The 14,650-nt window shown below is 37.3% G+C and overlaps 2 protein-coding genes across 33 annotated transcripts in view; one reads left to right on the forward strand and one right to left on the reverse strand.

Annotated features, from left to right (window-relative positions):
* FBXO22 (F-box protein 22) overlaps positions 1 to 14,650 on the forward strand; it is an 86,484-nt gene that overhangs the window by 27,881 nt on the left and 43,953 nt on the right. For 7 of the 12 annotated variants that reach the window (XR_011425017.1, XR_011425018.1, XR_002811529.2 and 4 more), the window contains exons 6-7: positions 1,070 to 1,235; positions 8,464 to 8,590. Coding sequence is in view for 5 of the 12 variants with exons in the window: in XM_070232959.1 (XP_070089060.1) it covers positions 1,070 to 1,235; positions 8,464 to 8,569 (272 nt within the window). In the remaining 7 variants the exon portion in view is untranslated. Of the gene's footprint in view, positions 1 to 1,069; positions 1,236 to 4,092; positions 7,893 to 8,463; positions 8,591 to 14,650 lie in introns of those variants that run through there. The other 5 variants (XR_011425025.1, XR_011425026.1, XR_011425027.1 and 2 more) reach the window with 2 other exon arrangements.
* NRG4 (neuregulin 4) overlaps positions 6,414 to 14,650 on the reverse strand; it is a 121,744-nt gene continuing 113,507 nt past the window's right edge. For 20 of the 21 annotated variants that reach the window (XR_011425105.1, XR_011425099.1, XR_011425119.1 and 17 more), the window contains one exon: positions 6,414 to 8,166. The gene's annotated coding sequence lies outside the window, so the exon portion shown is untranslated. The remainder of the gene's footprint in view (positions 8,167 to 14,650) is intronic. The other variant, XR_011425064.1, reaches the window with a different exon arrangement.

The raw sequence follows: 14,650 nt of genomic DNA on the forward strand, positions 1-14,650 counted from the left end.
GGTCAGGTGTTGGTATTTTTTTTCTTGTCCCGAAGCCACCCAGTTGGTAATACTAGCAAATTTCAAATTGATAGTCTGTAAACAAGGTGCCGGAGGCACACGTGCAAATCCTGGAGCTTGTGGAGGAGTGCGTGAGTACAGTTAGGCTAGTCTGCCCCTTGATGGTAGCTGCTTTTTGTCTGTATGCTGCAGAATTGAACATTTTCCTGCTTTGGAATGAGTTTCCAATGGTTAATCCATTACCACGAGCTTGGGATCTTAAAACAACAGACATTTATTCTGTCACAGTTCAGGAGGCCAGAAGTCTGAAATCAAGGTGTCGATAGGGCTGCACTCCCTTTGGAGGATCTAGGGGTGAATCTCTGCTCTGTCTCTGCCACCTTCTGGTGGCTGTTGAGTTTCTGCTTCTGTGGTCACGCTGCCTCCTCCTCCGTCTGTGTGTGTCTGTATATCTCTTGTAAAGACGCTTGTCGTAGTATTTAGAGGCTACCTGGATAATCTAGATGATCTTATCTCAAGATCCTTAATTACATCCATGAAGACCCTTTTTCCAAATTAGGTTACATTCATCAGTTCCAGGGATTTCACGTGGATATATTTGGGGTCAGAGGGGCCCACCATTCAGCTCACTACAGGTCAGTACAGGTGGTTAGTGCCTTTTCTCTCCATTTTCTCTGGATCTTTAAATTCCCACTGCTGTTTACTCTATTCTGTGTGAACCAGTGTTCCTTTTCATTCCAGTTGGTGGGCTGCGTGGAGACGGCTTGCACCAAGGTCCACCAAGGGGCTGCTCAGTTACATAGCTGCTTCCTTATTTGTGTTGAACATTGATTGTGTTATTTTCAAATAGCCTTTAGTTTTTTTATGGGGAAAAATTGTAGCAAAGATTTTGAGTAGTGTTAAATTTGTAAAAAATGGAAAACTTGACAGCTTAAGTACTAAATTGCACTTAGCTAGGAGTGCAAGTCATTAGCAGTAATGTTTCATTTGTAAAATGTAGATAATAAAAGTAAATTAAAGATTTCTATTTTAAGGCTGTCTTTAATTGTTGCTCTTCATTTCTCTGCAGGTCTTTTAGATAACCCTGAGCTTCGTGTGGTCCTTGTATTTGGCTATAATTGCTGTAAGGCGGGAGCCAGTAATTATCTGCAGCGAGTCGTAAGCACTTTCAGTGATATGAATGTCATCTTGGCTGGAGGCCAGGTGGACAACCTGGCATCGCTGACCTCTGAAAAGTATGTCTGATTTCCTCTGTTCATGGTGGGAAATGTTCTCAGGTTTTTGTTACCTTGGGTTTCTTAAAAACATGTTTAAAGAATTGCCAAACTAACAGTTCATTCCATTTTGCAACAGACATAGGTTGAGGGCTTACTCAACATAATTCTGCTCATAGTTGATGAAATTTATATATGTTGTCTCTTAAGAATTTATTCCTAGGTGGACTCATACGGTCCTCAAAATTGATTTTCAGCGATATCTACTGCTGTCTCCCTTGACAGCTCTGTGCTCTGTCACTGCAGTGCGTTACTTCTTCTCTAGTTCTGTTTCCTCCTCTAAAGAAAATGCATGGTTAAACAGCAAATCTTTATGGTAAAACTTCTCAGAGCTTCTGATATGCTTAGTGCTTTGGAAGTCTTCTAGAAGGGAGATAATATTACCATCTGTGGCAGTTCTCAAATCTGTTTGGTCACAAAAGCTTTTTTTCTGTGGAGCATCTTGCCGGTGTACTAGGATTACTTGTAACACTTTTTTGAAATTCTGTACTAGATCTATTGAAAGGCTTTTTCAAGCTCAAAAATTGAGCATCTTTGATTTTGTTACTAAGGCTTTTGCTTTCAAAGATAAAAAATATCTTCTGTGTCTTGGGGGCCATTACTCCCTTTCCTTTTTTTTTTTTTTTTTTAAAGATTTTATTTTTTCTTTTTCTCCCCAAATCTCCCCGGTACATAGTTGTGTATTCTTGGTTGTGGGTCCTCCTACTTGTGGCATGTGGGATGCTGCCTCAGCATGGCCTGATGAGCAGTGCCATGTCCACGTCCAGGATTCGAACTGGTGAAACCCTGGGCCGCTGCAGCGGAGTGTGGGAACCTAACCACTCGGCCACGGGGCCAGCCCCACTCCCTTTCCATTTTTAATGAAAGTATATAGTATTTTGAGTTTGAGCTAATTAAGTGGACATAAACTGTTTTCAAAAGCAGGAAAATGAGGCTCCCCTCTCTCCCAAATGCTTCCTGCCAACACTAGTATTTGTTTCTCACTATATTTGTGTTTAGTATTGGGATCCTGGAGTGGTGATGTGGAGACAGACTGTTAGAAATCAGTATCTTTAAGAGCACTGTAAATCATCCGAGTTATAATCTCCCTCCTGGTAGTCTCGACCGATGGATCAGGGAAAGCAAATAGCTCAGTCAAGGTCCCTGGACTGCCAGCAAGGAAGAAGGGAGGAAAGCCAAGTGCATTAAATTCCAAGCAGCAGGATATCAAACATTGGATTTCATGCATAAATACACCTAATTCTTGGTAGTGATCTGTGGGTTATTTCCCTTGCAAAATTTTCCGTGTCTTTGCTTTTACCTTTAAATTGTATACAGATAGGGCAGTGGTGATTTAACATACAGTTTACCTTTGAAATGTCAATCTCTCACTCAGACATAACATCCGAGGTGCTAGCCTGTTAGCATGGCTGTCTATATATCATCTACTTTTTATACCTAATATGGGAAATATACTCTCAAAAATTATTGCCCCTTATATGACACATGAATGTTAATGTGGTCTTCATACTGTTCATTGGTAAGATAAGCCATTGAGTAAATCAGTGCTCCATTTAATGGTGTCCAGATACTAGCCACTGTGTTCCCCCCACCCCCGAGAAAGACAGGTACATAATTCGTTGAGGCAAGAGATTGACAACACATATTGCAACTGTATACCAAAGAGGAAATGTAATAACGTTAAAGGAGCAGCAGAGGACTGGAGAAGATGGATTCTGCCCTCTAGAAACTGGTTTTGCCACTAGCTAGCCTTATTATCTTGGTCACTTAAGCTTTTTTTTTGTTTGAGGAAGATTGGCCCTGAGCTGATGTCTGTTGCAGATCTCTCTATTTTGTATGTGGGACCCTGCCAGAGCATGGTTTGATGAGCAGTGTGTGTGTAGGTTCACACCCAGGATCCAAACCCGCCAACTCTGGGCTGCTGAAGTGGAGCGTGTGAACCTAACCACTGTGCCACTGGGCCAGCCCCTCACTTAAGCTTTTTGACTCTTGGTTTCTCGTTAATCTTGCCCATTTCATAGATGTTGGTAAACATGATAGAAGTGTAAGGTACTTAACTTGTTTTTCCCCAGTGGGTATTCACTATATTGTGCTTTATAACTTTATTGACACTTTATTTATATATTCTTTAGTAAGGATAAAATATTTCATTAAAAAATACCAGTCAAATACATACAAAAAGAAAACACGTGTTTCTTTAGGTTAAGCTCAATTCTAGACTCAAACAATAAAGAAGACACAGCAATGTAACGTATTTCTTTATGGACCAAACAACATAAAGCTAAAACTTCTGGAGTTATAGGTTCTTAATAAAATTACCCTCCATGATTGAATATTTAATACACCTCTGTTAGAATTTGACAGCTCAGGTAGGGTAAAAAAAGATACCAAAGATGTCAATAATGCCAAAAAGCTTCATCTAGTAGATATCATGTGTATATGAATAAAAGTGTAAGGTTTCTTTTGAAGAAGTGAGAAAGGTAAGGATACTCTATACAACCATCTAAAAACCCAGGATAGGTTTCAGAAATCTTTGCGGGGCTACATTTGCCCTTTTCTATTTGTGACTGAAAAAATAGTTGCTTACTTCTCTATAGATCTGCCTTCTGTATTCTTTAAATGTATTAATTTCAATAGTTTAATTTTTAACCTTATTAATACTCCTGTTATCTGGCAGAGTAAACCTTGGACTAACTGTAAGCTGCTAAAGGCAGCAGCTCCCAACCAGTGAATCAGGACGGTGTTTCTTTTCTTTTACACTTCAAAATTTAAATTTTGTTTCATGATACATCACCACGTTTCTCATGTAATTTTCTAGGAACCCTCTGGATATTGATGCCACAGGTGTGGTTGGACTGTCATTTAGCGGACACCGAATTCAGAGCGCCACAGTGCTTCTCAACGAGGATGTCAATGATGAGAAGACTGCTGAGGCTGCGATGCAGCGCCTCAAAGCAGCCAATATTCCAGAACAGAACACCATTGGCTTCATGTTTGCATGCGTTGGCAGGGGCTTTCAGTATTACAGAGCCAAGGGGAATGTTGAGGCTGATGCATTTAGAAAGTTTTTTCCTAGTGTTCCTTTATTTGGCTTCTTTGGAAATGGAGAAATTGGCTGTGATCGCATAGTCACTGGGAACTTTATATTGAAGAAATGTAATGAAGTAAAGGATGATGATCTGTTTCATAGCTATACAACAATAATGGCACTGATTCATCTTGGGTCAACTAAATAAAGCCACCTGCAAAGTGGCTTTTGCAGTGTAACTTTTGGGCTCTGCCTTTTCCAGAAAATGGAAACTTGGGATATGTGTATTTTAAACAAAAATAACTTTATATGGATCTGTTTTGTAGCTTTGATGCTCTAATGATTACACTGGGGGTAGTTTTTAAGATATTAGATGGAGGACAACTTTTTTACATATCATAATGCAGGCCTAGAGTTGAGAGCTTTTGCATCAGGTACAAGCAAACTGATCATGGCTATATTGCATCAGATTATTATTGCACAGTAGCTGCTGTGTAATGTGACTTTAAATAGTCTCCTGCATAGGAAGATTGAAAGAAGATTCATCAATAGGATGGAGGTTTAAGACATTCCATGACTACTTCTGCATTGTTAGAGGATCTTTTGGCAGAATCATGAAGACTTTTTTTTCTCCCTTAATAAAGGAGAAAAATACACAGATGGCTTGAGAAATCTTTCTCTGCTTTATAATTTTACCAGTTTTTTCAGAAGCTGTAACAAAATTATTACCGACTTTTTACTTATTTGATAAAAATTAACTATTTTTGTTTTAGTACTCTGCAGTTGCTGAGTCAAATAAATTGCCAAGACGAATCAGTATTATTTCATAAAAAAAATTTTTCCTTTTCCGTCAGTAAAAAAATTACAAGAGAAAATCATTTTCACCTAGTTCTGGGTAGCTAATTGGCAGACCAGACAATTACATCACCTTATTTTGGTTTTATACCAATAAAACATACCTTGGAACTCATTCGGAGATAGTGTTTTGTATTGTATTGCTTTTGGTGAGTGAAGGAAGGAAGTAAACTAATCCTTTAGAAAAGTAAACCCAGCATAGTAGGTATTTGTCAGCTAGTAAATCCTGGCATATTCCCAGTAGAACCATTTTCAAGTTTGAATTTCTAATTATGCAAGCATCTAAATGAGCTATGTCCAGAGAAGACCAGTTTCCCCGCGGTATCCATTCTTTCCTTTTCATCTAGTGATAGAACCTTTGGTTTTCAGTTAGGCACAGACATTCTCCTGGAACAAAGACTACCTTTGTCAGTCTCTCGAAAGTATGACTGTTCTGGTTGGTGAACTGTGAGCGGAAATATGTGTCCTTCAAAATGGTGTGACTGTTTTTTTTGCCCTTTCTCAATCTTGTTACTTGGAAGTGGATCTGGTAGTGAGGCAGCCTGGACTCTAGAGAAGAGGCAGCGCTCTACTGTGGAAGAGAACCACACGGAAGGATCCTGGGTTGCTGTGTAATTTTGTTGAAGTGCTACTACCATAACCAGCCTGGACTGCCTACCTCCAGATTGTTTTACAAGACAGAAATTAATATCAATCTTGCCTAAGCCACTTTTTTTTCCAGGTCTTTGTTACAGGATATCTTTATATTAGCATATTCTACCTAATACAGTATGATATAACTAATGTATGGCACTTTGGTAAAGGTCAGTGGTTCTAACAAAATGGGTAGAAAACTTGCAAGGTAAGTGAAATTACATGTATTAACATTCCTGCTTTTCTATTTTTAATCATTTTTCTCCCAATTTTTACCTTAAAAGATTTTTCTCTGTTTACATATATGATAAAAATACTTGTGTATTTGTGGTTATCCTAAATCTTAGTTCCTGAAGAAAGTCCAAAGAAAAAGTTTGTCATAGAACTTTTAGTCTGTGAATGTTAATATTTAGTCATTTTTATTTAGCTATTAACTTTTCTATTTGACATTAGTACCCATTATCAAGTAGACAGTACCTGAAAATTTGAGTCCTTGAATATGTTTACATAGCTCATAAGGAAAATACTTCATAAATTTTCTTTGTCCCTGATATTAACCAGAGTTGGTTGAATAGTTAGAGGAAAAAGGATTTTAAAAACTGAGAATATGAACAAAATGAGCCTGAGGATTGAATGAGTTTATTTTTTCAAATTAATACTCATAAAATGTTTTATTACTTCTCAAAGGAGAGCCTGCTGCAGGGTCATTTCATACAATATTTGAAGTTAACATAGGGTTCTTTTTTACAGCTGAGCCTTTGGGGTTTGTTATGAACAATAAGTTCATTTGGCTACAAGGTTGTAACCTTGGTACAGAATAGAAAGGGGAGAAGTTAACCCAATAGAAATGAGTAGTACTGATAAAAATGAAAGTCATCTGCCCTGCCTCCCAGAGGCCTTGATGTTGCATGGAAGGGGAATAGTAGTTTAACCAAATTTAAAATGAAGTAACTAATTTACTACAATTTTGAAAGGCTTGTCTTAGACAAAAGCAAGCATTAAGGGAATAATTACTGTTTCAGCTAAAAATATACGAAGTGCCTAGAAATGGTAACCATTGTAGTCAGTCGTGAAACTGGGAAAATGATCACGCAAAAAAACTGATGTGAGCACAAAGAGAAGTAAAGATGTACCTTTCATGTCTTCACACTAAACTGCCTTCTCTTGCGTGATAGTCAGATTCATAGGATGGTTTGATCAAGACATTTAAAAATACTGATTTCCTTTATATGCTTTCAAAGCAAAATCTTTGCGCAGCTGCAATTTGTTTTGTAAAAGTGCTGTCAAGGAATCTATTTCCATTCCCTTTTATTCAAGTAGAACTAAACTCTTTATAAGCCAAGTAACAATCTAAGGAAGAGGAGGGAAGGTAGGCCTTGGGATTAAGACCTGGAAATAGACACCGTGCACACTGATATAATTAATAATCTACTGTGACCTATATTAATGAAGGGGGGTCCAGTAGGTCACTTCACTAATACATTTCTCTCCACTTTGGTTAAATATTGGCACACATACCAACTTCTCAATCTAGTACGACAAGACAGGCCAGATAGGAAAAGTTTTGCCACTGATTTTGATTGTCAACTTAATACAATGAACATGCAGAGAATGTAAAATAAACTACAAATCTGAGAATTCTCTATTCATTGTGCAGAAAGTTTTAAGAAAAAAAATCAACTTCTGTCGTTTTCTGCCGACACAGTCTAACTCAGATTAGCACCACCATAAATTCCATTTTACTGGAAACAGAAGACTCTAATTTGATTGGAAATTATGAGGTTTTTAGATGACTGACTTGATTTCACCTGTAGAAACTGGGTGTGCGTCTGCTTAGTGAAAATCCTAAAATAACAGAACATAGTCAGCATTAAACATCCTTGTTAAATGAACAAAATTAATATCTATACTATGGAAAGAATGTTATCAGAAAGTTATTTTAGTATTTTAAAGAACAGTCAAATATTTGTAAGACATATTATTTTTGTTTTATATATTTCATTTCTGCCTTACACCACAATGAGACAGGTTACAAGAATATATGCTACTATAAAGTGGAAAACATTGGCAGAAACCAATAAACTTCATTTAATGTTTTGGTACCAAGAGTGTATGGAGAATTTTCATTTCATAACAGTTTGTATAAAAGTTATTGTTCTCTAGTGACTGTCATCACGGCCAGCAAAAGAGGCAAGATTGGGGCCAGCCTGGTGGCACAGCGGTTAAGTTCACACATTCTGCTTTGGCGGGCTGGGGTTTGCTGGTTCCAATCCCGGATGCGGACCTATGCACCACTTGTCAAGCCATGCTGTGGCAGGCATCCCTTATATAAAGTAGAGGAGGATGGGCATGGATGTTAGCTCAGGGGTGGTTTTCCTAAAAAAAAAAAAGAGACAAGATTGGTAATTGCAAGAAATTGGAACAAAATATATTCATTAATTTTAAATGCAAACTATCAGAATGAGAATTTTGAGACCTTTTTTTTTTTAACATTTACACAATATTTCCAAGTCTGACTAACCAAAGTTCAATCACCATACATGTATCTAAAACATACTCTGTTCAAAGCTTTGTCATGACACTAGAATTGCAGATAGGAATACAACAGCTGACCTGAGTTGACACCAGCAAAATGGTGGACTAGGACTCTCCAAAGCTCTTGTTCCCCCACAGAAACATTGGAGGAAAAAAAAAGAAAACCAGCAACTGGATGAACCAACTTTATTGGAGCTCTGGAAAGCAGTCAAAGGTTTACAGCAACCAAGACAGTGCCCAGTGAAGAAAAACCATCTTCAGAACGGTAGGAGAGATTTATGATGTTTTTACTCCTCCTTGCCCCAATGCAGTGGCAGTCTTATTCTTGAAGTGGCAGAAGCTTGGTTCTCAGTTCCCTCTCAAACCAGAGGAGGCAGAATAGACTTTATTTGCAAATTCTTGTGTATGTCTTTTCTGTTCTCTGTGGGGGGGGGGGGGGGGGGGTACCTGAAAGACTGACTCAAGGTGCTCATCTTTGTTTTGCATAACTTGTAAATCAGGAATAGTGGTGGGCACTGCTTGTAAAGGTGCAAGGTAACTACAGACTCAGACACCTAGGGCAAGAGATAAGATATACCCTGTAAGGCCCAAAGGAGAAGCAGGGGTGAGATTTTTAGGAAATTGGACATTGAAAAGCACCTGTATATGGGGGTGGATTTAGAATGCCACATGCATGCCCAGGCAAAACACATACTCAGAAAAGATCTAAGACCTTAAGCTTTCACCTTGGTCTGATCCCTAGGCTTGGAGCAAGCCTAGCTAAAGAACTGCAGGAGTGTCCTAGCACCCAGCTAATCTGCAAAGACAAGGAGAACTGGTGTTCAAGGAAATCTCTGTCAAAACAGCTGGACATCAGAGAAAAGTAACAGACTTCAGTGATCACACAACAAGGAACAGACTTTGTAAAAATAGTTTGGAAAAGTCTCAAAACAGATGGGCAGCAGCCTTCAGCAATCAAAAAAAAGTGGTGAACCCTGGGGATAGGGAAGAATCTTATAGCCAGAATTACTATATTATAAAGTGAAATGCCCAATTTTTGACAAGAAAAAAATTGCAAAGCATACAAAGAAGTGGAAACAAGGCCTATTCAAAGGAACAGAAAGTGGCCCTGAGGAAGCCCACACATTGGACTTAGAAAAAGACTTTGAAATATGCCCAGAGAACTAAAGGGAATCAGGAAAATGATGTATAAAATGAGAACATCAACAAAGAGAAATATAAAAAGGAACCAAATTCTGCAGCAAAAAGGTACAGTAATAAAATATTTACTAGAGGGGTTCAACAGCAGATTTGAGCAGGCAAAAGAACTCATCAGCAAACCTGAAGACCAGACAGTTGAAATTACTGTGTCTGAGGAGGAGAAAAATAGTAAACAGAACCTAAGGGACTTGTAAGACATCATCAAATTGAACAGGGAGCATGTTACGGGAGTCCCAGAAAGAAGAGAAAGCTGCATAGAGATTATTTGAAGAAATAACGGCAAGAAGCTTGCCAAATTTGATTCAAGACATTAATGTACCTATCAAGAAGCTCAGTGAATTCCAAAGAGGGTGAAGTCAAAGACGCACATCAAGACACATTGTAATCAAACTATCCAAAGCTAAAGAGAGAGAATCTTGAAAGCAGCAAGAATGAAGAGACTCATTACATAGATTACAGTAGTCTTCCCTTATCTGTAGGGGATACATTCCAAGATCCCCAATGGATGCCTGACACCACAGATAGTACTGAGCCCTATATATTATGTTTTTACTTTACAAATTAGGCACAGTATGAGATGAACAACAATAAAATAGAACAATTATAACAATATACTGTACTAAAAGTAACTGTAGGTCTTTGCAACCTCAGCATATGATTTTTTTCTTACCTTATTGAGAAATTTCACCTTTTCACTTAAAGGAACCACTTTTTTTATTTTTAGATTGGCTCCTGAGCTAACAACTCTTGCCAATCTTTTTTTTTTTTTCTTTATTCTTCTCCCCAAAGCCCCCCCGGTACATAGTTGTATATTCTAGCTGTGAGTGCCTCTGGTTGTGCTATGTGGGATGCTGCCTCAGCATGGCCTGATGAGCAGTGCCGTGTCTGCGTCCAGGACCCGAGCAGGTGAAACCCTGGGCCACTGAAGCGGAGTGCGTGAACTTAACCACTCAGCCACAGGACCAGCCCCTAAAGGAAGCACTTTATGGCTGGCTTCTCTTTGGCATATCTGAAATGCCAGCATCACTACCCTTGTGCTTTGGGGCCATTATTAAATAAGAGTTACTTGAACACAAGCTCTGTGATACCATGACAGATGATCTGATAACCAAGATGGCTACTAAGTGACTGAAGGGCAGGTCACATTCACAGCATGGATATGCCACACAAAGGGATGATTCACATCCTGGGCATGACAGCATGAAATTTCATCATGCTATTCACTCAGAACAGCACAAAACTTAAAACTTAGAAATTGTTTATTTCTGGAATTTTCCATGTAATATTTTTGGACCGTAGTTGACTGTGGGTAACTGAAACTGTGGATGAGGGGGGACTACTGTATCAGATTTCTCTCCAGAAACCTTGGAAGTCAGAAGGCAGTGGTTTGATATATTCAAAGTGCTAAAAGAAAAAAACTCAACCAAAAATCTTACATCTGGAAAAACTTCAGAAACAAGGGAGAAATTAAAACATCACCAGATAAGCAAAAGCTGAAGGAGACTGATTCCACTAGATCTGCCCTGCAAGAAATGCTAAAGGGAGTTCTTCAGGTTGAAATGAAAGGACAATCGGAATGCAAAGCCATGTGAAGAAATAAAGATCTCCAGTAAAGTTATACATAGGTGATTATAAAAGCCAGTATTCTAACTTTGATTGGTAACTCGACTTTTCGTTTTCCACATTATTTAAGAGACTAATGTATAAAAGTTATTGGTCTATGTTTTCAGACAATTCTTAAAGATGTAATTTTGTGATATTAATGGCTGAAGAAGTAAATACAGAATTATATAAGAGCAAAGTTTTTATACACTATTGACGTTAAGCTGGTGAAAATTCAAATTAGAGTGTTGTTACTTTAGGATGTTAAATGGAATTAAAATGTTTCATTACAAAAAAATCAACTAAACACAAAAGACGCTAATGCAGAAAATGAGGTACAAAAAGCTATAAGGCATATAGGAAACAAACAGCAAAATGACACAAGTCCCTCCTTATCAGTAATTACTTTAAATGTAAATGGGTTAAACTCCAATCAATAGAGACTGATGAAGTGGATTTAAAAACATGACCTAACTATATGCTGTCTACAAGAGACTGATTTCAGATCCAAAGACACAGATAGGTTAAAAGTAAAAAAGATTAAGATATTCCATGCAAATAGCAACCAAAAGAGAGCAGGGGTGGCTATCCTATTTTCAGACAAAATAGACTTTAAGTCCACAAAGGTTACAAGAGACAAAGAAGGAATTATATATTAAAAGGTTTAATACATTAAAGATGTAACAGTTATAAACATTTACACATCTAGTAACAGACCCTGAAAGTATATTAAGCAAAACACAACATACCCAAACTTAGGAAATGTGATGAAAGCAGTGCTAAGACAGAAATTTATAACTTTAAGTACTTACCTTAGGAAAAAAATCTGAAATCAACATTCTGTTAACTTAAGGAACTAGAAAAAGAAGAATGAACTAAACCCACCCAAAGCTAGTAGAAGGAAGATGAGAGCTAAGCTAAGCAAAATAGAAGAAAGAAAAGCAATAGAAAATCTCAAACCAAAAGCTAGTTCTTTGAAAAGATTAACAAGGTAGACAAACCTTTAGCTAGACCAGGAAAAAGAGAAGACTCCACTTACAAAACGCAGATATAAAAGTGGGGATGTTACTAATGATTCTATAGAAATAAAAAAGATTATAACAGTATTATGAACAGTTGTATGCCAACAAATTGTATAACCTAGATGAAATGGATATATTCCTAGAAACACAAAACCTTACCAAGAATGAATCATGAAGAAATAAAAAAATCTACATAGGCCTATTACTAGAAAGGAGATTGAATCAGTAATCAAAAACCTCCCAACAAAGAAAAACCTTGCAACTGATAGCTTCAGCAGTGAATTCTACCAAATATTTAAAAAAGAAATAAGACCAATCCTTCTCAAAGTTTTCCAAAAAATTCAAGAGGAGGGAATACTTAGTCATTCCAAAAAGCCAGCATTGCCCTGATACCAAAGCCAGACGATAACACAAGAAAAGAAAAAAAAAAAAGCTACAGACCAATATCCCTGATGAAAATTGATGCAAAAATCCTAAAAAAATTAGCAAACTGAATTCAACAGCATAATAAAAGTTTTATAAACTTTGAACAAGTGGATTTATTCCTGCAATGCAAGCATGGTTCAACAGATAAAAATCAATCAATATAATATGTTACATTAACAGAACGAAGGGGGAAAAACCCACATGATGAATCAATTGATGCAGAAAAAGAATGTGACAGGACTCAAGAGCCTTTTATGGTAAAAACAGCACTAGGAATAGAAGGAAACTACCTCAACATAATAAAGGCCACATAAGAAAATCTCATAGCTAACATCAGACTCAATGGAGAAAAACTGAATGCTTTTCCTCGAAGAGGAGGAATAAGACAAGGATGCTAGATTTTCTACTTCTATTCAACATAGTATTGGAAGTTCTAGGCAGAGCAATTAGTCAAGAAAAAGATACTGAAATTGGAAAGGAAGAAGTAAAATTATCTCTGTTAGCAGAGTACTTGATCTTATATGTAAAAAACACTAATAGTCCCACACACAAAAACCTGTTAGGATAAACAAATTCAGCAAAGTTTAAGGATACAAAAGTGATGTACAAAATCAGTTGCCTTTCTATACACTAATAATGAACAATCTGGAACAGAAATTAAGATAATTCTCTTTACAATAGCATCAAAAACAATAAAATACTTAGGAATTAGCTTAAGGAGGTGAAAGACTTGTACAGTGAAAACTAAACATTGCTGAAAGAAACTAAAGATGGGACTGATAAATGGAAAGACATCCCATGTTCATGGATTAGAGGACTTAATATTGGTGCAATGTCAGTACTATCCAAAGTGATCTACAGATTCAATGTAATCCATTTCACAATTTCAATGGCATCTTTTTACAGAAACAGAAAAATACATCCTAAAATTCAATGGAAAGTCTAGAGACCCCAAATAGCCAAAACAGTCTTGAAAAAGAAGACCAAAGTTGGAAGGCTCACACTTCCAGATTTCAAAATTTACTGCAAAGCTACAGTAATCAAAATAGTGTGGTACTGAAATACAGACAGACATATAAACCAGTACAACAGAATATAGAATCTAGAAATAAATCCTCACATATATGGTCAGGTGATTTTAGGGAAGTGTGCCAAGACCATTTAATGAGAAAAGGACATCTTTTCAACAAATAGTGTTGGGAAAACTGGATGGCAACATGCAAAAAAGAATGAAATTGGACTCTTACCTAATACCATATACAAAAATTAACTCAAAATGGATCAAAGACCTAAATGTGAGACCTAAAACTATACAAACTCTTAGAAGAAAACAGGGAAAGCTTCAGGACACCAGATTTGGCAATGATTTCTTGGATATGACACCAAAGTCACAGGCATCAAAAGAAGAAAAAATAGACAAATTGGACTTCATCAAAATTTAAAACTTTTATGCATGGAAGGACACTATCAACAGAGTTAAGAAAACCCACTAAATGGGAGAAAATATTTGTAAATCACATACCTGATAAAGAATTAACATCTAGAATATATAAAGAGCTCCTAAAATACAACAACAACAAAGGACAACCCAATTAAGAAATAGGCAAAGACTTGAATAGACAGGTATCCAAAGAAGACATACAGATAGCCAATAAGCACATGAAAAGATGTTCAACCTCACTATCATTAGAGAAATGCAAATCAAAGCCACAATGAGATATCACTTCACACCCATTAGGATGGCTATTGCAAAAAAACAAAAAACAAACAGAAAACAATAAATGCGGCTGGCCCCGTGCCTGAGTGGTTAAGTTCATGTGCTTTGCTTCAGTGGCCCAGGGTTTCACTGGTTCGGATCCTGGGCGTGGACCTAGCACCGCTCATCAAGCCATGCTGAGGCAGTGACCCACACAGCAGAACTAGAAGGACCTACAACTAGAATATACAACTATGTACTGGGGGGCTTTGGGGAGAAGAAGAAGAAAAAAGAGAAGAAAACACTAAATGTTGGTGAGGATGTGGAGAAATTGTCTTAAAGGGGAAACGGTTCACAGGAGGACCGTTAGATTCATTCA

This window comes from Equus caballus, chromosome 1 (assembly GCF_041296265.1).
Source record: "Equus caballus isolate H_3958 breed thoroughbred chromosome 1, TB-T2T, whole genome shotgun sequence".
Lineage (NCBI taxonomy): Eukaryota > Metazoa > Chordata > Mammalia > Perissodactyla > Equidae > Equus > Equus caballus.